Below are 26,941 nucleotides of genomic sequence, written 5' to 3'. Positions count from 1 at the left end.
TGTTCAGTTTACCGCAGGGCTCGCAAAATCGCTAGTCAACAGGGTGATATTCACAGGTGGGCAGACGTGAGCAGGTGAGGTACTGGAGCCTCGAAGAGGTTTGCCCACAGGAAGCGAAGATAAGAGTTACTGAGATAATCCTTGACTAATCAAAGAAAAATTGGCAGATAAGTCGACGACTAAACTGATCTTTAGTTGCAGCCCTAATATACACATATACATCCCAGCTCTTGAGCGATCGTGGCTCAAGAGCTGGGAGTTCGCCTTGTAATCGGAAGGTTGCCGGTTCGAGCCCCGGCTTGGACAGTCTCGGTCGTTGTGTCCTTGGGCAAGACACTTCACCCGTTGCCTACTGGTGGTGGTCAGAGGGCCCGGTGGCGCCAGTGTCCGGCAGCCTCGCCTCTGTCAGTGCGCCCCAGGGTGGCTGTGGCTACAATGTAGCTTGCCATCACCAGTGTGTGAATGTGTGCGTGAATGGGTGGATGACTGGATATGTAAAGCGCTTTGGGGTCCTTAGGGACTAGTAAAGCGCTATATAAATACAGGCCATTTACCATTTATAAAAATGATTTTGGTGTATTCCAATTTCTGTGAACTTATACTGTCAGCATTAACAATAATCTTTTAAAGGTTTTCTCTTTTTCTTTTTTTTAACTTAAACTGATCCATGTTCATGATAAAACACTGACTGTTTATATAACTTTCAAAATCTGCACACATTTTCAGGATCATCAAATCAAATCAATTCAAATCACTTGTATTGTCACATCACATGTGCAGGTACATTGGTAGAGTACATGTGAGTGAAATTCTTGTGTGCGAGCTTCACAAGCAACAGAGTTGTGCAAAATACAATAACATAAACAGGCAAAATATACGAATGGCTAAATCTGAAACTAATAAATATATGTACAATATATAATAGTATATGCAAAAAAAATTTTTCTGGATGTGTATACTAAATGTTTTTCTACGTGTGTGTGTGTATACACATATTTTAAAATTAAATAGAGTCAACAATAAATAAAATATATAAAAATATACAGAGTTGAGACATGTGCAAAAAAGTGGCATTAATGTACAGTGTGGAGTGCATAATGTTGAAGTTCCAGTAGTGGAGGTGAGGTGTCTATGAAGTGTTCAGCAGTCTGATGGCCTGGTGGAAGAAGCTGTCTCTCAGTCTGCTGGTACGGGACCGGATGCTGCAGAACCTCCTTCCTGATGGAAGTAGTCTGAACAGTTTATGGCTGGGGTGACTGGAGTCCTTGATGATCCTCCCCGCTTTCCTCAGGCACCGCTTCCTGTAGATGTCTTGGAGGGAGGGAAGCTCACCTCCAATTATCCGTTCAGAGCACCGCACTACTCTCTGGAGAGCTTTGCGGTTGTAGGCAGTGCTGTTGCCGTACCAGGTGGTGATGCATCCAGTGAGGATGCTCTCAATGGCACAGTGATAGAAGGTCCTGAGGATGCGGGGGCTCATGCCGAATCTTTTCAGTCTCCTGAGAAAGAAGAGGCGCTGTTGCTCCTTCTTCACTGTTTTGTTTATGTGTACTGACCACGTAAGATCCTCAGCCAGATGTACACCAAGGAACCGGAAGCTGCTCACTCTCTCCACAGCAGCGCCGTTGATGGTGATGGGGGTGTGTACTTCTCTGCACCTCCGGAAGTCCACTATCAACTCCTTTGTCTTTGCGACGTTGAGGGTGAGATGGTTGTCTTGACACCAGTGGGTCAGGGCGCATCTATGCCCACCCAGTTAAATTAATAAAGTACCGCAGACTACATCAGTTCAAATGATTCCCGTTTGCAGCTAATAAATATCACACACAAATAACGGGAACCAAACGTGGACAACACAAAAACGCAGGAATATCTCTGAACAACTGAGTTCAGCTCAGATTTGCCGGTCACATCCTTCTGCTACCGGACCCGAGACCTGCCCATGTTGCGGTTCTGTGGAACCCGAAGAATGGAAAGAGATGGCAAGGAAGACCCAAAATAACATGGAGGAGGACTTTCCTTGAAGATTTACGCTCAGCCGAACTGTCATGGGATGAAGCAAAAACTGCTGCGATGGACCGAGTTCAATGGCACTCTCTTGTCGCCCAATGCGCCGATCGGTGCGGGAGGGTCTAAGTAAGTTGGTGGCATTTAACAAAACGTCACTTTTTTTAAAAAGTAGGAAATGCATTAGCAGATTTAGAATTGAACTGTAGAAGACCTGACCATTACAGCTGATTGTAAAATAACATGGGACAACTTGAATGGCGTTCTAAAAGAAATTTTTGAAGGATCCTTTAACAGATTTAAAAATGTCTTATCTGCACAAAAACTGGTTCCTATTTGTATCATATTGGCAACCAAAAACCCATAAGCGAAATTTAAATGCTTTACAAGTAATGGATATAGAACACTATTAATCACCATGAAAAACAACTATGCTCTTTAATTCTTCTTTTTCTGATGTACACATAGGTTTCCTGCAGAATAAAAAGCATGCTACCAGTCATTCCTTCCAGTATTACATTTGTGTGAAGTAGGAATCTAGTTACCCAAAACATTTCCCATGTACTAAGCACTGTTTTATGGTAACAGTAGTGATGGGAATATTTAACTGAAAGCTGTTACTTCTGTAACAGATCTAACCCCGATTTCTGTAATAAAGATGTGTAATATGCTCTGCATGCTCAGGGTAACAAAGGCCCGTGTCACCATAACATGAGGAAATCCTTACAAGTGCAACACTTCCTTGGTCCTATTTTGAAAGTTCACTTGCTGATAAGGGAGTGCCCTAGGTCTTCCTACCTCATATTTTACTGTCCTACTGGCTCAGTAGCTAGGCTTCTTTTCTGGCAGGTTCAATAATTTAGGTGGCGATGGGAGTCCTTGTCTTTACATTCTAAAGTAAGCTGGAGGGCCACTCTAACCAGAACCTGCAGCAGATGGAGAAGTGGTTCATGTGCTGCTAAGTAGAGCTCACCAAGGACGCAAAGCACAACAAGGACTACTCTCAGCAGCTGCAGTCTGAGACAGTGGATTGGAGTTAACGTGCTGGATGAGAGGCTAACCGAACGACAGCTGATTCATTTCTTAGCTATTTTCCCCCCCTCTTCTGCTATTTGCAGAAGTTGAACATACATACTGAATTATTTAATAACTGTGAAACTGCATGAGTCTTCTTTCAAGACAGATATGTACATAAATATATTGCCATTGCAAAAACAGCCCTGGGCAAGACATTGAAGCTAAAATTAGTCACAATGGAAGTTAGATCCACAGCTATTATTGTGCAAGTGTGCAAGTTTCTGGTGTTCTTCCAAATAGGCAATTTTTAAAGCAATTGATGTTTCATGCATAGTGCTCAAGCACAGTATAAATTTGTGTAAATAAAATAAAATAAAATTCAGCTATAAGAGAAAAATGCAGAAATTTCCATTAAATGATGTAAGGCAGACATATTGCCTTCGCTGCACACGGACCAGTGAAGCCACAAAAAGCCCTGGGGTGTGTGTGAGTGGGTGAACAAGAAACACTGTAAATTGCTTTGTAGAACTGCTAAGGGTAAAAACGCTTCATAACAGCCGACCATTTAACCACATAAACCTTTCCCCAGCATAGCAGAAACTACAGGCCTCAGCCTGAAAAGCTCCAGCTGATGTAAATTTCTTTCAAGAACTCAAACACCTTTAATAGTTCAACTAAATGAAACAAAAATAATTTCACTAGAGTGTGCACAACAATAAAATAAAAGCTTATGCTGCTCACTGCAGCAGCTGAGCTGACAAAGCACGAAAAGGAATATTCACAAGCACAGCAGCAGTGTTTGTAAACGATGAGTGCAGAAATGACAAAACCCAAACAGGAAGATGAAGCAGATAAAACTGCAATTTAAAATTACCAGGGAACTTCAACCAATATCATTAGACCTGAAGCCAATATAAACACGTGACCCATAAAGCATGTTAATGGTTACAAAAAGCACAAGCAAAGGAAACATGCAGCATTTACTGCAAGTATTACAGGAATGTATTTACAGCCCAGATTTGATTCTGACGATATATCTGCACATATGACACTGCATCTCCAGCATCACTACTTCAGTGAGCCCACAGCACTGGGGTAGAAGATAGACATCCATGTTATGCTCTGTTTCACATAGCTCATGTAACTGAGACAATCGCTCCATCCAATACTACATATGACACTCAACAATGTCAACAAGCCAGTCACCTGCTAACTGATCTGCAAGGTAGGGGTAAGTGTGGAAAAACAAAACACAAAAGAAACATCAAATTCCTCCCCTCGGCATATGAATTATTTATCAGCGTATACAACTCACACTAAGAACTATCTGCAATGCTGAATCAACTGCTTCGGTGTTATCTCTGGTCTTTGGCAATTACCGTAGGGTGCACACCACAAAGCAAGCTTGTAAAAAGTATACTATACAGTGGCAAAAATAACTCTGCAAATGTTTCTGTGCAAAGGAGGCCGGCTTTTAATCTTTTAATTGAACACAAAAGAATAATATTGAACTCTTTAAAAAAAAAGAAAGGGTATGCAAATAGTTTAGTTTGCATCTAGTTTTTCACCTAAAGCAGCCAAACTCTCAACACTGTCTCCTTGCAGAGTTTTTCAGGAAAAATGCCACACACCCCTTTCAGGTAACCTGACAAGCCAGCTGGTGACTTCATGATAGGTTTATCAGTAAACACCGAACTTGTGCTGTTTACCCTTGCTCTTGCCTCACAATTACATAATAATCACAAACACCCAAACACCTCATTGAAAATGACTGGAAGTACTTAAAAAAACCCAACAACAACAAAAAAGAACTGCATAACCTAGACTAAAATGTGTGAACCACAAAGCCGGAAGCAACTGCGAAGAAGTCTTCAGGCTGTCAGCGTGTGTTACTAACTGAACTCCACAATGGATAGCACGTACAAAAGAAAATAAGGAGGAGCCACATGACAGGTGACCTCCCGCTCTGCCTTCACTTTGGAGTTGTTTAATGAACTGTGACTACTAGCAAGATAACTTTTCTTGATAACTGTGTTGACAAAATCGTGGCTGGGTATTGACGAGTTTTTCCCTCTCAAACACACCCAAATCAGTCTGCAAACTGAGTCCAAAAACATCGGTGATGCTTTAACCCACACGTGTTCACTCATGCTGTCTGATGAGCTTCTTCTTCTTCTTTTTTTTTTTTTTTGGAAGTGTGCACATAAAGAGGCAAATACAAACACAGCCATTAGAAGGCACCTACCTGAAGCGGGACTAATGGCTCTGCATCCTCTGGTTGCCAGACCTCGACCACGCTGGGTGATATCTGACTCAGAGCTTTGTAGGGAACAAGAAATCAAATTAACAGTTAGGTGCTGCCCTGAGAAACTGGGCAACATGGAAAACAACACACTCTGGTGGAAATGCATCCAAAGCACCCGAAAAGATAATAATTATAACATAAGTAATTAAACCTGCCAAGCCACAGTAGCATCATCTCTTATTACGAATGAATCAAGGGAAACGGAGTGGGCGAGAATGACAGGCAAGTGAGGAAATGAAGCCTCACAAAGGCTGTTTGCTAGCTGCTTGTTTAGCTGGGGGTTAGCTCGGTGGCTAACGAACTTGGGGAAACATCTCCCCTGCTGCTGCAGTAAACACGACTGTATGGTCATGTAAAGGGCAGCTTACAACACCGCGTAGATTTATTACAGTAACAGCCGCTAAGTGGACGTTCAAAGTCTCGACAACCCGCTACTTCCATGTCTGAGCAACTCAGTTTCGTTAAATCAAACAGCAGAGGGGAATTGGAAGCTAGCAAGAACTCACATTAGCGGGGTGATAAAGCACTAGCTACAAACCTCTCCCGAGTAAAAACAAAAGAAAAATAAAAACACCACTTTAACTTTTATTTTCATTATTTTTCATACACTTAGACTGGCTGTGGACATTTCAACTCGTTTCTCGTCTTCCACAATAACAGCCTAGCAAAATTAAAGCACATTTCTTCTCTTTTTTTTTCTCTGCAACGGTCGCGTGAACGTACCAGACCCCCAAAGCGGAAAATAAAGACGAGAATAACAAACCTTGGAGCTGAGCACCTCCGTGCTGGACGCAGGGTAAAAGTAACTGTAGTATTCCTAGTAGTATATTGATCCACGTTTTCCTGTGACAGTGGCTGCCTTGGTGGAAGTCTTGTAGCCCCGCCATGCTGCCCGCTCTGCTAGCAGCCTGCCTTGTGTTTCGCTGCGTTGGTCTTTCTTTCTCTCAGCAAGCAGAAGCAGCAGCAGTTCCCTCCCTCTCTCCCTCCCCGCCTGCTCAAGCAGGCTACAGGCACTGCAGCGAGGCACGAGGTAGAAAGCCAACAAATACCATTAAAAAATAATAACAAGTCTTTATGCAACCCTACATAAAACTGTAAAGTAGCCGAATACTCGAGGTGAAACAACTGATCAAACGCTGTATTGAATCAAATGCTGATATTTCTGACTAGCTTTAGTTAAGAGCTGCTATTTGATATTAGAAATTAAAACATAGTTAAACTTATCTGCACTTCAACCCTGCTAGAACACATCCCCAGACAGGTACAGCTCCCCCTCCCCACTGAATGGCTTTGTACAGAAACAAAATCACAAAAATTAGAATTAAAAAATAACTTGAGTATTATTTTAAAATGCACTGCTATTAATGTCAATACACCAGGAGATCTCAAGCTGAGTGGCTTATAAAGCATTTAAATGCTATTGTAGATCAGCCGTGATCTGTCAATTTAATATACATGTACTAACAGTAGGTGTAAACATTGAGATTCTGGAAATACTATCTGTAAATGAGATCTGCTTGGGCTTTATGAGATAGAACATAAAAGTCTGACTTACACATGGAGTCCGGGTTCATGTTATAGCATATACAACTAAACTAATAAAAATATTAGTGTCCGGTATAGAGAGCCTTTCACTCTGATTCCTTTTAATCCATATTCTGCTAATGACATTTTTACTACAGATGTATTCTCCAGTCCTGCTACTTTTACTTAGTGTCAGTAAGTAAATACTTCTAAAACTGCTGGTGGCACAGTATTTCCAAGTGGGAAGTGACTAAATACATTAAACTCTACTTAATTTTAAGATAAATGTTTCATTTCAGGCCAAGATATTTACACAGCACTTTAGTAATAATAGGCTAGTAATAATATAATAATGCATAAGCTTTCAAGTTGAGTATTAAGATTTTACAGTGTAAAAATAGTCTTCTAATATATTTGCCCCCTGTCCAGATTAATCCTGTGTGGCCTTGGCAGGCAGTTGTATATCAAACAGTAACTTCCCACACCTTGATCTTCTTCAGCAGTAAAAAGCAACCCACACTTTGATTCGTAATATAATCGCTTAGTCACAGGGGATATTTCACTTCATTTGTGTGCGATTCTTTTTACTGAGGTGAGATTTGAATGCAGGAATTTTTCACTGTTGTACTGGCAGTGTCAGCATGTAAATCGAGAGTTGAAGAAGGTACGGAGGAGCATTTGGAAATGTGTATTAAAATAGAAATTGGCTGGGTTTTAAACTTTCTTTGCAGAAACGTAGGCAAATGCATGTAATAAAAGTCCTTTACACTCCAGTTACACCACTCTGATTTCATATGCTCATATGGGGAGAGGGCTAAGTCCTTGTGTCAGTACTGCTCTGTTGGGCTCTTTTCAGGGCCAGGCATGTTTTAATGAGAGAAACTGCAAGCTGCGATTACCAAAAATTGTACGCAGAGTTCTCAGAGTTTTGACAGCCAACAGGCCCGTGAATCACAGTACAGGTTGGGCAGGTACACACATGAATACATCCAGGTTATTCTTGTGTGGGTGTGTCAGCTCCCTCAAACAAACTGCTGCTAGGCATTTCGACTATTTATTTTGTTCCAGCCTTGCTGTAGTCAACAGTTCATGGACATCCAGAGACTGGATTAGATGAGTCTTCATCATGCCACCAACTAAACTTACAGTAGTAAAACAGTGTCCTTTAAATTAGTAACTAACATCTGTCTCACATTGATTAATGCAGAAAAAAAAAAAACCTTAGAAGAGGCGAAAGATCAGATATTACATTTGCATGTCATTCATTTACTGGAATAAAAATGAAACTGATGAGCAAAGCAAAATGAGCACAGAGCTCATTTGAAATTTAAATCAAAGAACCCAGACACATTGGCCTTCTCAACTAGGTCACAGAGTAAACAAGATACACAACTGCCTATTTTGCATCTGGTTTGACAGAAAAAAGGAGCAAAAAAAGAAGGTCAATAGTCATTCTAGACATGTTGTGACAGCAATGATCTTTTTTGATCATCCGGAAAGCGAGTCCTGAAAAAACAAAACAAAAAAACAAAACAAAAAAACCCTAAAATTCCAGTGACGATTATAAAAGAAACAAAAACATCAAAGATAACTTGACACTGACCTTTGTAGTTATAATACAACTAGGAAAGCATGCCCTGTAATACTCCAGGGAGGGAGAGAGAAAAGGAACATATCTAAGAAAAAGTGCACAAGCATTTGATTCCAAACCATCTGTTTAAACCATACAAACGCGACCACTGGCAACACAAATGCAGTAAGTGTTGATTCCTTTCCATCATCTACTTGGAGCTCTCGGTTTTCATGCAAACAGGTGTCCCAAAACTTTGGCTGCTAGCTTGTGCTCATCATAGGACCCTGTCAGCCCTCACAGCCACTAATGGCGTTTCAGACTCTTCTCTGGTTGCACCAAAGTAACATATCCACTGATGAAGTCCATCTGCCACCGCAAAGTCACTGACATCTGTCCTTATTCAAAATCCACCCGAGGGCGCGAGTAGAGCGTCTGGTGCTTTTATTTTCACTGAAACCCACAGCACAGGAATTAGAAATGCAGAGACCAGGTAGGTAGGTGTCAGAGGCCGAAACACATTACTCCATCGCTGCGTCCATGACATGCTGGCAGTCAGTCCATGTAGTCGAAATCCTCCGGGATACCAAAGGCTTTATCAATGCGGCTGTTATCAAAGGCAAACTTCTTCTTTGTCCACGACTTTATGGCGAAAACATTGTCTGAGAACAAGAGTAAAAAAGAAACATTAAACACATGAAATATAAATGAAATCTCAATTTACAAATATATACTGTACATTTACAGCAAAAGGAATCTGGACTGCTCATTCAGAAGCAAGGAGAAAGCCGGGTTACTATGACTGGTTAGTGCGTCAGATTTAGATTATCTGTTTTCCCAGTTTTGTGAATATCATGTAAATTTAGGAAACACAAACTGCCATTAACAGTCATTTGACATTTCACATCCAGCATTAACAATTTCAAATTCTTTAATGATGTATGTGTGTAATCCATATATAATATAATATATAATAATCCATTTAACTACCTCAAATTAAATACATCTTGATGTTTTATGGTGGTGAATTCACCCTAACAGCCTCATGTGAAAATAGTTTAAAAAAAGAAAACATTTTATATATACCTGCGTCCTATTCTTAAATAATAGCAATAAAAATAACAGTTTGACTAAAAACAAAATGTCTATTTCAGGAAAACCTTTTAGCAGCTGAAGCTCTGAAGTCTCCAGTTTCAAAAGCAGAACAACTTCCTGCAGACTAACAACTGATCAGGAGCTTAAGCCAATGAACGTTGGCTTGCACTTTTAGCGATGCCTTTCACTTCACTTCTGGAGGATTAGTTTTTACTGTTCTCCAGTTTTGATATGACAAGCGATTAAATGTGTCGAGGCTTGTGTGGGAAGTCGCAGACAATCCATGAGCAGGCTAACATACAGCAGCAGTGTTTTAAAAACAAACAAGGTGCACAAAGTTGCAGCTGCTTTTTCCATGAAACCTTCAAAATTTGGCTTTGTTGTGTTGATTTGAGTGTTTAGCCACAAACCCTGACCAGACCTGGTAAAATAGTAACATTCGCTCTAACGGCATAACATGAGAACTTTATAGCTCGTAGTAAAAGACGTTACTGTGCAAATTCAACAGCTGCGCTACGAGGAAACACTTATGCATGTTTGTTTCATACTGTCCAGCTCAGAAAAGAGAAGTACTAATCGTGAATGAGGCAGAAATGACTCACTTTTTTTTTTTAACTGAGCTTCCTTCCATGAAAGCAAAGCAAAAGCTCTCCAACCAAAACTGACAACACCACTCTGTTGACCTGCAGCAGGCAATGTTGATCTAAAGAGTCAAAAGACCACAGGCATCGATGGCTACCATGATCCCTAAAGGTCAGCTGTGTCCAAGGTTACCACTCAAGTCAACAAACGTACACACAGAGCATAAGCGCGGACTACTTAGAGTGACAGCTGGACTAGAGAGCGCCTTCACAGATTTCACTTTAATGCGCTTTCACGTGTATTAAACAGCAATCAGAGATAAAGTCCGACTGCTGTCATCCAGCTGCTTTTTTTTTTTTTGGACTAACCAGAAATTTCAAACAGGAAACAGTAAACCAAGGTCAATCAACAGTCAGTAGTCCAAAATCCACAAATAGTGACTACAAAATAAAACAACTCTCACTTTATAAACAAGCGCTACAACCAGACATTGGGCATTTTATGTTCCTGCAACTTAAATCCAGACCATTACATGTCTATATATATTTAAAAAGAAGAAAGAAAAGAAATTAGCAGACTCACCTGTCCATCTGGAAACAGCTTCTTTTGCTATAACATTTGATTTTTCTGCAAAATAAAATTTTGGATTAGTATGTGCATCCAACTAGTCAGTAACCACTTATATAGAGATACAAGATAAGCGAGCCCCGGTGCAAAAGCACACAGGTTTGCAGCTGGAAAGCATTTAAACGTTTTTTTCAAGGCATCTACTGAACACCTAACGAAGTCATTACAATAACATCACTCCAAGTTTTGCTTCAGCATGTCATTAAAAGTGTCATGTTTGCACTGTTGCTGCAGCTGCTGCTGAGGTGTGTTGTTTGCGCTCAGTACATTTAATAACCTTTGTAACATGTTTTGAATGCTATTTCCTATGATTTGTTTCTCATGACGTTTGGTGTTTGCAAGCAAGGCTCACACACTGCAAATACAAAATGCTTAATGTGAAAACGTCACGGAAGAAGTCTAGTAGATTATATAAAACTGGGAAAAACGCTGGAAAAAAAAAAAAAGAAAAAAAGAAGAAGAGGAAAATAAGCTTGCAACACAAGCACAAATGAAGGCTGGCAACAAACCATCCCCTCTGAGGAGGAAGTGGTGGTCAGGGATGTGATGGTTGCGTGGCCACAGCTGTGCTGTATGACTAAGTGGCGGTATCCTATTAAATTAAAGTGGACACTAACCTACTCATCCCCTACAGCTACAGCGGCGCTTGAAAGAGCGCTTTATACTGTAAAAAAGTAGAACGGAGCTGAACAATATGTTCCCACTGGACAGCACTCAGAGAGAAGTTTACATTAAGCATAAAAACACAGATGACATCAAGTTTCCACTCCCCTGGAATAATCACAGCATATTCAAGTAGTACAAAAAATAATGATAACCTTTTTCACAGACATTAATCTGGCTGCTGTATGAGTGTGAACTGTTCTACAACAGGCTTGAATCCAGCACAAATTATCTCAGTCCAACAGCTCTGGATAGTTTCTCTCCGATCTGAGTTTCTCTTCCTTCTGGAAGCTTGAAAAGGTTCAGTACCAGTAAAATATCTGTTTGGATCACCAGAACAAACACTGCTCGTGAGGACCATTTCAACACTTAACTGATATTGCGTAAAAATAAAATTGAATTTCTCCAGAAACAAATCTGAGAAGAAAGTGAATTAATTCAACAATCGCTGACTCAAAGTTGGAGAACCTGATTTCACTTTATGGTTAAAAGTGTGTAGCTAAACGAAACACAGCTGCTGGGTGCAAGGTAGAAACGTTTCACGCATCGACTGACATGGTTCACAGACGCACCACTTTTTATTTTCTTAAATACTTAACTTATTTTTCTTTATCTGGCAGGACCCCTGCTCACTAATCAACAGAAAAAAGTTAACTGTAGATAAACAAGGTAAAGTAATAGAATTTTTTATCACCCTTGTCTGGATATTAAGATGGGACCCTAATGCCAAAGAATACATAAAATGTTTAACAGAAAAGATGATCCCCCCAAAATCTTCTTTGTTAAAAAGAAATAAAAATCTGATTTTTAATCACCTATAAGCCCACTAATAAATCTGTACTTGTCTGACTTCCTGTTACTGTGGTTATATATAAAAATGCTGATTTCTTTGCCTTTACTCTGTCTTGTGGTTTGCAAAGCAGGTTACTTGCAAACTGAACAAAATGAACACACCGATTAAATCCACCCCCACGTCTGGTTAGCTGTGGTGCATCCTCTGCTGCATGTGGTGCAGATTATAAACGATGGAGCTGGAGCTGCTAGCACACCGATACCCTAAATATCTGTTAGGCTGACATTAATCATTAATATGTCAGCCTAACAGCCAGTGTAATTGAGTCTGGGCTCAATTACACTGGAATGGTTTCTGTTGGGCTATTTAATGGTTTCATTCAAAACCTATTGGTATCTATGGGTGTGGCAACCATTGTTTAACATGCAGAGACAAGAAGGCACGAAAGCTTTGTTTTTAGCCAAGTTGCATTTATTGTTAGTACCTAGTGTTTGTTAGTGTTTCTGTCACTTGGCTGCTAGCTTGGTAAATATGTGGAAAGGCATGTTGTGTTTAGGTAAGTCGTGCTGAAGTTAATGGGGCAAACTTACTTCTGGTACTTCAGCATTCTTGTACATCGCCCGACTTCCTTTATAATTTCTAACTTTGCAAGTCAACTAATTTTCCTTATTCCTACAACTCCTTTACTACAAATCAAAAAAAAGAAAGAAAGAAAGAAAAAAGGCAAATAATGGTTCACAGGTGAATAATAATCCTGTCAATAACAGCATGGGCAACGCCCTTGAAGACATCTAATGAGCCTACATGTGCATAGCTATCACACATGCAGGAACAAGTCTGAGCTCATTCTGCAAGTTCAGTCTGATACCTCTTGAGCAGCAGACATTACATAATATCATACAGCTGGATACTGCTCTCGAGCTTTGCTGATGGTTATCTGTTAACAAAGCTCTCTGTGTGGCAAACCTGGCAGTAAAAGACAAAATAGGATCTGTAGACATGTGGCAACAGTAAAAGTAGAAAAAAATAATTTAACTGTAATGGCGAGCTAGTTTGCTCTCAGTCCGCCTGCTGAACTGTTTTGTGTCAACATCACTGTGATCTGTGTGAGATGCACTCATAATGATCCATCTACAAAGAGTTCAGATAACTGGCCTTACTCCATCCTCCTTCAAATGCACCACTGATGGTATAACTCTTGTTTTACATATTAAAATATAAATAATATTTATTGCTCCCGAAGCAGGTAAAATATCATTTAAGGAGGAACTATGTGCTAAAACCTGTGTTGTAAACACAATCCTAGTCATTTATGAACAAAGTGACTTTCTCAGCAACATTTAAACTGCTTGTTTTATCCTGATTAACTTTGTCTTTCTGCTCAGATTTGAAAATTTGACTCAGCTTCAGTTGAAATCATTTGGGCATTGTAACGCAACATACCAGGGGTGACACCATGGTCCATTTCATACACTACCCAAAATAAGGTTTCTAAACCAGCATGTGAAGGCGAGCAAACCCACAACGTGGTTGTGTTGCCTCTTTACAAACAACTCCAGACTCCCTGTGCTTTGAAGAGAGTCCGAGAACTCATGAAGTTAAATTTTGCTGGTTTTGAGATGTGAAAGTACTGTACAACCATTTTCAAGCACCGACTGCAGTGCTGCTGATCTGAGTAAAACCAAACAAGGAGGTGTTTTTGTCCTTTAAATAAAACAAGGACAAGATTTTTAAAAGCTGCCTAGTTTAAAACAATTTGTAAGTTTTGGAAAACACCTCAAACTCAGACACTGAAAATGTGGACTGAACAAATGATGCAACACTGTTGCCTGTCAGAATATGTTGGGAAGGCTTAACCATAACACTGAGATTATCATAGAGCAATGGGACAGTAACGGTGAGTTCATATCCAAAGACAAAATGAAAACATAGCTTGATATGAAGCGGACAGCATGTACTGACATCTGGCAAATGAATATTACCCAATAATAAAGTACAAATTGCCTCATATACCTCAGTCTGTATCAGCACCTTTGACCTGCCGTGTCTTGATGTTTTTAAAAATAACTCAATAAAAATTCTCAATTATAAGCAAAACAAAGAATTGTTACTTTTCAAACACACAAATTTTGCTTCAACATTGACCATAGTTTGGCTCCACTGTAAAACGGCTGCAAATTCGACATTTTAGGTTACGTGCAATGGCAGCAATGATGCCTCTCCATCTCATTTCAGGTAGACTGGTCATAAGTAATGTGCACGGTCATGTGGCCATCAGTACACCACAGTGTTGTCACAGTGGAGTGGAAAAAAAAAAAAAAAAACTGGTAATCTGGGAGGTGCAGGTAAACAGCCCAGATATTTGTCTGACACCACCACCAGTCACATGAGCAGATAAAGGAACACACCTCCCATATTGCAGGTCAGCTGTAGCATGAAAACAAAGCACTGTCAGATTTTTGCAATACTATCAATAGCTGTGTCTGTTTGTGGTTCCCTTATGTAAGGGGTGTGCAACAGCCAGCAAAGGACTCCAAGGCCTTCATATTTTAAAAGATTTTTAATACCAGCCCTGTGAGCTGACAGTTCGGAGGTAATAAGGTTCATTTGGCTGCAATAAAAACTTTCAGACTTCTGCGTCCGCAAGAAGAGTTACACTTTTCAAACTTACCTAACTGCAACAACTTAACCAGTCTGAGGTTCATATCTAAGAACGTATATCCTGAAAGCAAGGTGAGTGGCCACTTGTGACCATTTTTCACTTCCTGAGTCTCTTAATTTGAACCGTGAGAATGTTTGACCCTGCAGCTTAACATGTTTGCTCTCAGCAGTACACTCACTGGTGTCTCGCGCAGCAGGTACACACCCAACAACCTTGTTTAAGCTACTTGGCACAGTAAGATTAGCTGAACCCAACCGTGGTAGCTGCTGAAGAACGTCCTTTGCAAACAATAGAAAGTTGGTTAGTAATAATGCGGGTGTTTTTCCTTCTACATTAATCATGAATGCAGTTAAGCACCACCTGACGAGCACAAAGGACCTGCTTTGACCTGTCTTCATTGTCAAAAGGAAATACTTCCCTTTAGCTCTACAAACCTGATACCAGTGAGGTTAGTGAAACACAGAAATAAAGATTTAAGCTAATTGCCAGTCTGAGGAGCAGCAAGTATTTCCAGTTTTAGTCTACAGAGACCAACAAAATAAAAAACTAAAAAAACTAAATGGAGCCAGCAACTACAGTAATGTTGGCAACAAAGACATGGAGAGTACAACTGTTTATATTTTATTTTTTTTAAATTGTTGCAAGTGTACACAAGCACACCTACAAAAGTTCCACTGCAATGAGATGATCAACTGCACTCATTTCGCCTGGGAGGTTTTAATGTTATGGCTGATTGGCACATTTCCCAGGTCACTATTTAATCTTTTCTTAGAAATTTTCCCAACATCTGTTAAATGCATTTGAATGCACCTTATTTAGGGCTATCAGTAGATGGGTTAGGAGGACATTTCAAGGCTGGGAAATCCCACTTATAACATTGACTTGATGCTATTGACAAATGCCAACTGCAGTGCAGCACTGATGACCAGAGGTGCTTTCTGCCACCGTTTCCATTAATGTAGCTGTCTCTGTGCTGAACAGATGAACATTTTTTATATCTGCCAACTGCACCGGAGTCTTCTTTGTATCTCCACGATGCCTGACACCGCGTGGGAGGCTTCGCTGAAACAATACGGCTCCTACGGCACAATTTTGAGTTTATTATCTGGTGTGAAACCATTTATCCACATTAGGCTGAACGCTACAGAAGCTGCTCGGATGCATATGCGTCTTGGATGATACCCAACTCCTTTTAATAAGAGATCCTCGCTGGATGCAAAACAGTGCCATCTGCATTCATAAGCCCTGTGATGCTAGGAAGCAGCATCTGATTGAATCTTGTTAAATAAACATTAATTTAATAACCACACATGTGCTGGACTTGGTCGAAACATGCTTTACACTTTATATTCCTGTGTTAACTTAACATCTAGTGATGTAACAGTTTGTAATCCCACAGATTAGAAAAATCCAACTTCTTTTATGATGTAAAACAATCCAACAGCTATAAAGCTTGTGATAAAATATTTAAAGACAAATAGAGAACAAAGTACAGCAGCAGCCTATTATGACTAACATCAAATATGACTTCGCCAGCATAGGTCAGATTCACTTTGGATATTTAAAGCTTCACACGGGGCTCCATGCCTCCCATGAGTAACTGTAGGTGATACGATTGATGCAATAATTTAAAAGTGACCTTTTTTGAGAAACCAGTAGGTCTGCAGCTGTACTCACTCATCTCCTCGACGACCTCGGGGTCACACTCTCTGTACTTCTCCAGCTCGGCCTGCAGCTGTGTGCGCTCCTCTCTCAGAGCCTGCAGCTCCTTCAGCAGAGAGCTTCTTTCCTTCTGCAAAGACAAACAGCGATTTCACATGCTCAGTGCATTAAAGGGATGATATTCATTTTATTTCACTGGTTTAAGTTTGACCTTTGTATACTTACTGTATCCTGGCGCCCCACTTTCGCTTTTTCGACCGCTTTCTCTAGGGATGCTTTCCGCTGCTTTGCTTCAGAAATCTTTAAAGTACAACAGCATCACGTTAAAGCTTTTCTTACAGTACTAATCAGCAGATAACTGAGATTTTCCTGAATTGTGATATAAATAAACAGTAAAGCCACTTCTGCTGTTAACAACATTGATGTTTCTACTGATAAGTGCTGCAATATTTACTGAGACCGCCCAATAATATGCTGAAACAACTCAACACTGGAGCCCTTGTAAGTGATTAATACAATAAATACAATCACAAAATCTTAATGGTACACAAATGCTAACCCGTACTAAACTCTTAGCCAATTACAGTGCTGTTAACTTAACAGTTCAATCATATGATATAATTAATGTGGCTGCAAAAGGGAGCTGGCTTTTATTCTAACTTTTAATTGCACCTCATCCTTTTCCACACAGTGGACACTTTACTCTCGTCCTTCCACTCAAAACATCAAGCATTGCTGCAAAATCTGTCTGATGATCTCAGTGACCAAATGCTGTGATATCGCATAAACAGCGCTATATTGTCACCACATGCGGTACAACCAAACATCGTCATTATTTAGTGAGCGCTTGCTGCTTAAGATCTGTCCCAGAAATCTGGTGGCTAATGTTCTCTGAGGAGCCGCCACCCTCACACCATCTGTCAGCCGTGAAACAGTCGAGGGAAGTGGGTCATCAATGAGGACTACACGGTGGTGAACACAAATCTCACATAAATGAATACCATGATTTTTATTATTAGCTACTACTGGGGATCATTTTTAAATGTGGTTTTTTTTTAAATGACATAGCTGACAAAACAAAACATACATAATAGTGATACTAACTATTAAAAGGCATTTTTATTGCTATTTCTTACCATCTAAATGAACCAGGATTGGTGATATGGGACAGATACAGTGGGGCAAAAAAGTATTTAGTCAGCCACCGATTGTGCAAGTTCCCCCACCTAAAATGATGACAGAGGTCAGTAATTTGGACCAGAGGTACACTTCAACTGTGAGAGACAGAATGTGAAAAAAAAATCCATGAATTCACATGGTAGGATTTGTAAAGAATTTATTCGTAAATCAGGGTGGAAAATAAGTATTTGGTCACCTCAAACAAGGAAAATCTCTGGCTCTCACAGACCTGTAACGTCTTCTGTACGAAGCTTTTCTGTCCCCCACTCGTTACCTGTATGAATGGCACCTGTTTGAACTCATCATCTGTATAAAAGACACCTGTCCACAGCCTCAAACAGTCAGACTCCAAACTCCGCCATGGCCAAGACCAAAGAGCTTTCGAAGGACACCAGGAAAAGTATTGTAGACCTGCACCAGACTGGGAAGAGTGAATCTACAATAGGCAAGCAGCTTGGTGTGAAAAAATCAACTGTGGGAGCAATCATCAGAAAATGGAAGACATACAAGACCACTGATAATCTCCCTCGATCTGGGGCTCCACGCAAGATCTCATCCCGTGGGGTCAAAATGATCATGAGAACGGTGAGCAAAGATCCCAGAACCACACGGGGGGACCTGGTGAATGACCTGCAGAGAGCTGGGACCAAAGTAACAAAGGTCACCATCAGTAACACACTACAACGGCAGGGAATCAAATCCCGCAGTGCCAGACGTGTTCCGCTGCTGAAGCCAGTGCATGTCCAGGCCCGTCTGAAGTTTGCCAGAGAGCACATGGATGATACAGCAGAGGATTGGGAGAATGTCATGTGGTCAGATGAAACCAAAGTAGAACTTTTTGGTATAAACTCAACTCGTCGTGTTTGGAGGAAGAAGAATACTGAGTTGCATCCCAAGAACACCATACCTACTGTGAAGCATGGGGGTGGAAACATCATGCTATGGGGCTGTTTTTCTGCCAAGGGGACAGGATGACTGATCCGTGTTAAGGACAGAATGAATGGGGCCATGTATCGTGAGATTTTGTCTTCCAACATGACAATGATCCAAAACACACCGCCCGGGCAACAAAGGAGTGTCTCCGTAAGAAGCATTTGAAAGTCCTGGAGTGGCCTAGCCAGTCTCCAGACCTCAACCCCATAGAAAATCTGTGGCGGGAGTTGAAAGTCCGTGTTGCTCGGCGACAGCCCCAAAACATCACTGCTCTCGAGAAGATCTGCATGGAGGAATGGGCCAAAATACCAGCTACTGTGTGTGCAAACCTGCTAAAGACCTATAGTAAACGTTTGACCTCTGTTATTGCCAACAAAGGTTATGTTACAAAGTATTGAGTTGTATTTTTGTTATTGACCAAATACTTATTTTCCACCCTGATTTACGAATAAATTCTTTACAAATCCTACCATGTGGATTCATGGGGGTTTTTTTTCACATTCTGTCTCTCACAGTTGAAGTGTACCTCTGGTGCAAATTACTGACCTCTGTCATCATTTTAGGTGGGGGAACTTGCACAATCGGTGGTTGACTAAATACTTTTTTGCCCCACTGTACATCAAAAAATATCTGAGTTAAAATTTCAGACTTTAATTGGTTTTGAGATATTCGTGTCCACAAATTGCCTCAGATTTCAATGTGCAAAGAAAATTGCCTGAAAGTGGGTCAATGGACCATTAAAAAAAACAAAAAAAACAAGACACCTATATCTTGAAATGTTTAAGACATAAAGCTACAATCATTATATATGTGCAAATATATTTGGACCATAAGATTTGTATTCAAGCCAGAGACAGTCGAGCAGAAAAAGTTCTAAAAAGGTAGCTGATTTGCGATGGAATGACCTACAACTAAGATATAAAACAAACTCTGACAAGCTTCCTGTTTAATCAGCAGCTCATTTGCATTTTCTTCCCATTTCTTTTTTGACCCTCTATTAGCAGAAGTGTCTTCCAGGCACTGTTGACCTCACGTGTTGACCTTATTACTGTAAACTGCGAGGGAGAAGTACCCAAGTATCATCCTGTGAAACCAAAATCACCCCTTCTCATTTTTTGCTATGGCGCTTATGCTTGCTGCGACCTTTAATTGGAAATCAGACTAGAAGGGACTGAGCTCACCTGTTTTTGCAGCTCCTCCAGTTTGTGGTTGCGAGCGTGTAAGGCTTTACTGGGAAAGGCCCAGTAATAGTTGGATGTACCTACTCTCTCACAGTCCACCATGTTATCATCGACAAGGCTCTGCAGCACGTCCTTCACAGTCATGGGAGCTGAAATCAGCAGAGCACAAACATTAACATGGTGTTTATTTCTCCAGCGCTCAACTGCACGCCCGTGGAGTTGATGCCATTTGGGTACGATGCTTTCTCCTGATTTAAAACTGAGTTATGGCCGGTACAAGCTAGGCAGTCTGTAGCCTTTATATCTGTAAATATAAAACGCATCTGATGCTGGGATTGACAGTGCACTCTGCAGAGGACTTAGAAGCCAAGTCATCATAAGGTCTCACTTTTTACTGCTGGAAATGTATGCTGCTCAAATTACAAAACTCAAACCCACACATCTGCAGCCTATCTGGCTGTTTCATACAGATCTGAGTGAACGCTGCATGAGAGGATGTAACAGAGCACAAGCTACATCTTGAACAGTGTCAGCGGTGAAATGTGCTCCTCCTACACGCTTTGCTCCACTGTTTAACTGAAAGAGCTTATCTGCTGAGAGGATGTGGACCCAGCAGCAGAAAGAATTGGATGGAAAACAGGGAACACTCTGGATGAATTAACCAAAGTCCATAAGTGCTCGTTTCTCTTTTTTTCATCTATAAGATTCAAGCAGCTTCATCTTATTCTGACTCCTATGTATGTTATTACCGCTCTTCCCCCCCCATTCAACTAGCCCCTTTTGTCACATTTCCAACCCTTCTACAGGAAAGCGTCCCCCACAATGTAAATCTCTTATTGCCCCTTCCCCCCATCACGCAATAACAGGGGTCAGAAACATGTGCTTTTAATCATGGCAACGAGATCCAGTTTCTTTAGATTAATGTTGTGTCCATTTCAAAACAGAATCTCTCCTTTGTTCAGTCAAACACGCTCAAGAATTTCATTCTTCAAGACGATTTAGCACCTAAAAATCTAATTTGGTATTATTAGAAATTTTGCCTCAACCATCAGAAAGTCGGGCTGCAGAACCAAAAGCTTCCAAAAGCCTCTGAACTAAATGATTTCTGCTACTGATAGGTTTGGTTCTGCTTACACACACTAAAGATGGCAATAGCCCCGTCCTGGTTGCCATGGCAATTCTGTAAGCATGTCACCACAATGTTTTTAAGAATTCATAAATGTGCAGTGCACGCTGATGCTGTTTGTCCTTATGGTATTTAATTATCTCCATCTATTTGTCATTTTTCTGTCATACTCTAATTCTCCTTTCCATTAATCATGCCTGGACCAACACACTGGTCAGTTTTCTATAATTTCAGATATCAGTCTTGCACTAATAACATTTACGGGTCACTTACAAGACTCAATTTAATTCAATTTTATATATATATATAGCACTAAATCACAACAACGGTCACCTCAAGGTAAGGTAAAGACTCTACAATAATACAGAGAAAACACAAGAGGAAGCATTTGGCGACAGTGGGAAGGAAAAACTCCCTTTCGACAGGAAGAAACAGGACAAAAGACACACTGTGGAAAAGAGACAGATAATAATAATAACTACTGACTACATGCAGAGTGGTGTGTAAACGCAATGAAGGAAAAAAAGATCAGTGAAGAAGAAACACAAATTGCATCATGGAGAGCCTAAACCTACTGCAGCGTAACTAACAGAGGATTCTGGGTCACCTGATCCATCCCAATCAATACACTTTATTAAAAAGGAAATTTTTAAGCATAATGATTATGAAGTAACATTAATGCAGAGACAGGCACAAGATCTGTTTGTGCATGCCTCTTGTGCATCATTGTGAGTTGCTCAGCTCACTTTAAAAAAAAAAAAAAAAAAAAAAAAAGAAGAAGACGACGACAATGAAGAAGAAGAAGAGCCCACTAACTAACACTTTGGTGTGAGACACCCGCTTTCGACCCATCTCACTCTGCCTAAACTAACCACACAAAGTGAGACCTTCATGGGGACACAGACTGCTGCTTTAGTTGAAGAAGGTGCACACACAGAGAGAGAGAGAGAGAGAGAGAGAGAGAGAGAGAGAGAGAGAGAGAGAGAGAGAGAGAGAGAGAGAGAGAGAGAGAGAGAGAGAGAGAGAGAGAGAGAGAGAGAGAGAGAGAGATACGGTGAAGTTTAATAAACACCGGAGTATATTCTCCAGCATCTCACACTTCTGATAATCAGCTGTCTGCTTGACGTTTATTCAGCTGTGTAAAAACTATAACTTTAATCTCAGACAAACCGATTTGCTCAGGAACAAATAAAATACAAAAAAAAAAAAAGCCAAACAACAACATTTTTAATTTATCTAAGTGACTCATATATATTTAACCTGAGTAGCGAAAGACGGCAGTGGGTTTGAAAACAATTTGCCGGGAGTCCGGTGTTCTCACCGCGCTAGTGACCTAGCCCCCGGCTAGCTATCAAGCTGGTGGGTAACAGACGTCTCCGAAAACGTCGGAGCGCTTTTGAAAATATGTGGTGTCCTGATAAACTGAGCCGATATTTGAGGTTTACACAGCTACATTCTCGCCTGAAAATACGTTAAACGTTTATTTTCTGACCCAGAAAGAATAATAAGAGTAACATTAAAACTAACTAGCTGCCGCCATTGTTGGAAACTAAGCTGGGCCGCGCTATGATTTCTGGGACACAGCTGCTTCTTCTTCTTCTTCTTCGGGGTTTAACGGCAGCTGGCATCCTTGTACATGCAGTGCTGCCATCTTCTGTTTCAGTCCGTTATTACACTCTTAAATCCTGCTACTTATTCCTGCGTCTTTTGTGATCTTACAAAGCTTCAAACGACGCGTCGACTATTAAATCAGTCGTCGACGATTTTGATAGTCGACGTAATCGTGACTAGTCGACAAATCGTGGCAGCCCTAATACATATATATACATATACATATATACATATATCTATATCTATATATTAGGGGTGCAACGATATTCGTATCGATATTGAACCGTTCGATACAGTGCTTTCGGTTCGGTACGCATATGTATCGAACAATACAAAATTTGTAATTTATTTTATCAACTTTCCTTCTGACGATGCTGTCTGTGTTGAGCGCTCAGTGAATCTGCGTTCGACTACTCCGCCTAGGGTCGACAGTGCAGCCTAGGCGGAGTAGTCGAACGCAGATTCACTGAGCGCTCAACACAGACAGCATCGTCAGAAGGAAGAGCGCAGGGCAAGCTAGCGAGACAGAAGTTAAGCTCTCCTTGTAACATGAACCTCCCCCACCCTCATTCAGATCTGGCGTTTGGAATTATTTTGGTTTTCATGTGACGTATGACCCTGAAGGTAAGCGAGTCATGGACTAAAGTAAAACAGTATGTTGGATGTGCCATGCAATGCTCAATTACATGGGTGGGAACTAGTGCGTTAGCGCAGTTAGCTCGTTAACGTGTTGGCCGTCTAGCCCCATGCACGGGGCGATCGGCGGTAGCTCGTTAACGGAGATTTGCCGTGTTGTGGCGTTAAGGTCATTTCAACGAGATTAACCTGAAAGCACTAGTGGGAACACAACGAATATGACTGCACATTTACTCCGACATCATCCTAGTGCAAAGACAAAAACAACAAGCATGCTACTAACTTTAGCCGAGTCATTTAGACAGCTGTTAGCACATGATTCTCCTTATGCTGCTGAGAATATAGCCCAGAAGAAGCGGATAGTATAGCTTTTATTTTGGAAAGAGACATTTCTCTGTAATAAACTCTCTTTTCCAAAGATGGGTGATTCCTCAATCAGATACAGGGCTCGCAATATCGCTAGCCCAACGTCCCGGGGCTAGCGATTTTTTCAGTCGGGCTACCAAAATCTATCTCTGCCCTGCCCGTCGGGCTATTGTAGGAAGGAAAAATATATGTCAATGCTTTTGCATTCTTTCGGAAATGTAGCTGGGTAATTATGTCATTGGCATCGGTGAGCCACTGTCAATATGTGACATATTGAAATCGCGTTTGAATTTGCGCTTGTTTTTTTGCTTTCACTTTGCAATCGCGTGAACTGTGTATAGAGAGCGACAGCACTGATCTGTGAGTGATGATAATTTGCGCACCAATTCCTCTGACATCGTCTTATTAATTGTTAGCTTACTATGCAAACATGACAAGTGAAATCTCCCGCAGCTTAAACATGTGAGAGGTTGATCGCGCAGAGAATCGCTGAGCTTATGTGAGTGCGTGTGTAAAAGCAGCAGGATATATATTTTAGTTCTGCTGAGCCAAATAAGACAGGTCAGGGTGAAGAAGTGACAGCCAAAGAAATGGAGAAGTTATGACAAATCAGACTATAAGGCAAAAAGAAAGTGCAGCTTTATGGTTTCATGGACAAAAGAATTTCTGTGGCTGCAATATGACGAGCTAAATAACCAGGGCTGCACATAAGTGGTCCGCAGGTGCGCATTCGCTGTCAAAATAAAAAACACGCACAAGGGTTAGGGTTAAATTTAAAAACTGTACTTTTGAGTTAAAATATATATTTATAATTTTAATAAATGACAAATTAAAAAGGCATGAACATTTTTTTTGTATCGAAAAAATATCGAACCGTGACACCAAAATATCGAACCGAACCGTGAATTTTGTGTATCGTTGCACCCCTACTATCTCTCTATAGATAGATATCTATCTATCTATAATATAATATAATATAATATATATATATATTATATATATATATATATATTATATATTATATATATATATATATATATATATATATAATATAATATATATATATTATATATATATATATATTATATATATATATATATATATATTATATAATATATATATATATATTATATATTATATATATATATTATATATATATATATATATATATATATATATATATATATATTATATATATATATATATATATATATATATATATATATATATATATATATATATATATATATATATATATATATATAATATATATATATATATATATATATATATATATATATATATATATATATATACATATACAGATAGATAGATAGATAGATAGATAGATAGATATCTGTACTTTATAGTACAGCTGGATAGTCAAATATTTCCTTAACAAGACTCATCACAAATGACAAGAACCTACATTTTGATAAAACAGTAACTGAAGATTTGTTTGTTGCTTCCAGCTGTTTCCTTTTCCTCTGAGTTTATTACAAACCAACATCACAGCAGCAAGATCACCTCATGAGCCATCTGGCTGGATGAAATATGAGGCTATTCTGGTAAGTGGATATATATATACAAACAAAATCAGAAGAAAGTCTGGTCTAGAAAAAATAAGTGTCTTCTAAAAATAGAGTGAAGTCTGAACCAACCTTTAAACTGAACTACTATAACAGAGGACTTCACCCAGTCACACACACAGTTTTTTTTCTAAGCCTGAGCACTTTGACTAATATTGACACACAGAAGCTTCAAATTTTTCACTCACACTCCAATCAGCTAACACTTTGACATCCAGACTAGTGGAGTCAGGGATCGAACCACTGACCTTCCGATTGGAACTGTTGTTCTTTACTCACCTATGCCTTTTGACTTTGGGGCAATCTTCTCAATGTCTTTCAGCTGAAACACATCTTTCTGGGAAGAGAGCACAAAAACATGTTCCAGGATTTAAAAAACAAACAAACAAAATAAAAACTATAATATCACAGAGAAAGAAATTATTTAAAAACTATTACATCTCAAAGAACTGCTTCTGGATGGTAACATAAATAACATTTGCATAAACAGAAAATAAATTGATTTTCTGGATATTTTAGTTTGTGGTTTATCCATGTTAAGGACTGCTTAAGTATCTTATTTTCTGCACTTTTTCATTGCCGATTTAAATGTTGAAATCCAAGTTTCTAACTCTATATTACGGTGCATGAATTTAAACATTGAATCAAACACGTCATCTGCTGCCTGTGAGTGGGGGGTATGTTTAGTCAGGGATGTATTACATCACGCATGTATAATGGTTGAAAATAATCACATAACAGCAATGACCAGTATGAATAATAGGACACACAGTAGGGCAGAGCAGTGGGGATATGGAGGCTGGGTCACCTGCGATGGTAAAACTCACAGAGTCAAAGAAAATCTCCATCATGCGAGTTCTCTTCTCCTCCAGACTTAGTCCTTTCTTCTTTGACTGTAACAGGGGGTTAATGTTATTAATCTATATCTGAGGCACTGAGTTACTAACACTTATTATTTACGAGTAACAAGGAGCCAAAGGTAATAGAGATTAGAAGAATGACCTCTTGAAATCTTTCATCTAAACAAGTTGCTTATATATTCAGTGGTTCACTGTGAAGTAACTAAATGAAATAGACAGCTAGCAGGGGTATGACTGGTCCAATGACAGGTAATGTAAAGTTTGTAGCCGTTTACCAAATGTATGATGTGAAATACTAAATGCTGCTTTGTGAAAGTATCGTTAGCGATAGGGTATAAGCTTTTACTCTTTAACATGCTGCTGTAGCACAATCATTCTCCCTTGTGGGATCAATAAAGTAACTGTCTATTTATCTAAGCTATAAGCTAGCTTACAAATGTTAGCAAACAACTACGTAAACGCCGGTGGTCTTTACAGGAGGTATAGCAGGTTAAGGTGCGCTTCTGCTTACCATTTTCGATGTAGAGCTCACCAACAACGACCACTGAGATTAACGTTTTGCCACCTGAGGGTAACACAGGGCTGTTGTAAACTTTTTAATGTAAAGAAGAAAGATTAGGCGACGTATAAGCAGAGCGGGGACGCAGCAGTAGCGAATTTCCCGCGGAAGGCTGTGACGTAGCAATGTTGCGTTTATGGAACTTCAAAACTCACCAAGTCACCAGATGTTTTTTGTGTGCTTAGAGTTACTGTCTGTTTGATAGAGATTAAATAATTCCAAAATTCTGAATGCATTCAAAATATTTACTGTTAAATTGAAGCACTACTTTTACACTCCCCTAACTCTCTCAATTCTGTTTTACCAATAAAAAACTAACAGTATCCGGATAACGAATGCTTATGAAGGCAGCATTGGGGAGGAGCACTGTTTTTTGACTTCCGCTTATGGCTTT

General features: G+C 39.9%; 2 protein-coding genes across 2 annotated transcripts in view; both read right to left on the bottom strand.

Moving 5' to 3' along the window:
• The window catches only part of tmem131l (transmembrane 131 like), a 31,978-nt gene extending 25,679 nt beyond the window's left edge, over window positions 1-6,299 (bottom strand). The window contains exons 1-2 of the mRNA XM_026171512.1: window positions 6,093-6,299; window positions 5,270-5,343 (exon numbers count right to left, since the gene is read on the bottom strand). Of these exons, the coding sequence (XP_026027297.1) occupies window positions 5,270-5,343; window positions 6,093-6,216 (198 nt within the window). The 5' untranslated portion in view covers window positions 6,217-6,299. The remainder of the gene's footprint in view (window positions 1-5,269; window positions 5,344-6,092) is intronic.
• A 2,247-nt stretch (window positions 6,300-8,546) lies between these two features.
• Window positions 8,547-26,680, bottom strand: mnd1 (meiotic nuclear divisions 1 homolog (S. cerevisiae)). Its single transcript, XM_026171511.1, has 8 exons — window positions 26,500-26,680; window positions 25,956-26,021; window positions 25,408-25,465; window positions 19,801-19,949; window positions 16,733-16,807; window positions 16,523-16,637; window positions 10,683-10,727; window positions 8,547-9,085 (listed from the first exon to the last, which is right to left on the bottom strand). The coding sequence occupies exons 1-8, from the start codon at window positions 26,500-26,502 to the stop codon at window positions 8,979-8,981; spliced, it is 618 nt and encodes a 205-aa protein (XP_026027296.1). The 5' UTR covers window positions 26,503-26,680; the 3' UTR covers window positions 8,547-8,978.
• Between the last annotated feature and the right edge of the window lie 261 nt (window positions 26,681-26,941).

Source organism: Astatotilapia calliptera, chromosome 6 (assembly GCF_900246225.1).
Source record: "Astatotilapia calliptera chromosome 6, fAstCal1.2, whole genome shotgun sequence".
In the NCBI taxonomy this organism is placed as follows: domain Eukaryota; kingdom Metazoa; phylum Chordata; class Actinopteri; order Cichliformes; family Cichlidae; genus Astatotilapia; species Astatotilapia calliptera.
The sequence above is the reverse complement of the archived record's forward strand: the minus strand, read 5'-3'. Positions and strand labels throughout refer to the sequence as shown.

What these genes read in the sequence shown, in the direction of transcription:
- mnd1 (XM_026171511.1), bottom strand. An exon ending in TGGAGATTTTCTTTGACTCT is followed by an intron (nt 25,466 to 25,955) that starts GTGAGTTTTACC and finishes CTCTCTTCCCAG; the next exon opens with AAAGATGTGTTTCAGCTGAA. An exon ending in AGCTGTTTCCAGATGGACAG is followed by an intron (nt 9,086 to 10,682) that starts GTGAGTCTGCTA and finishes TCTTGTTCTCAG; the next exon opens with ACAATGTTTTCGCCATAAAG.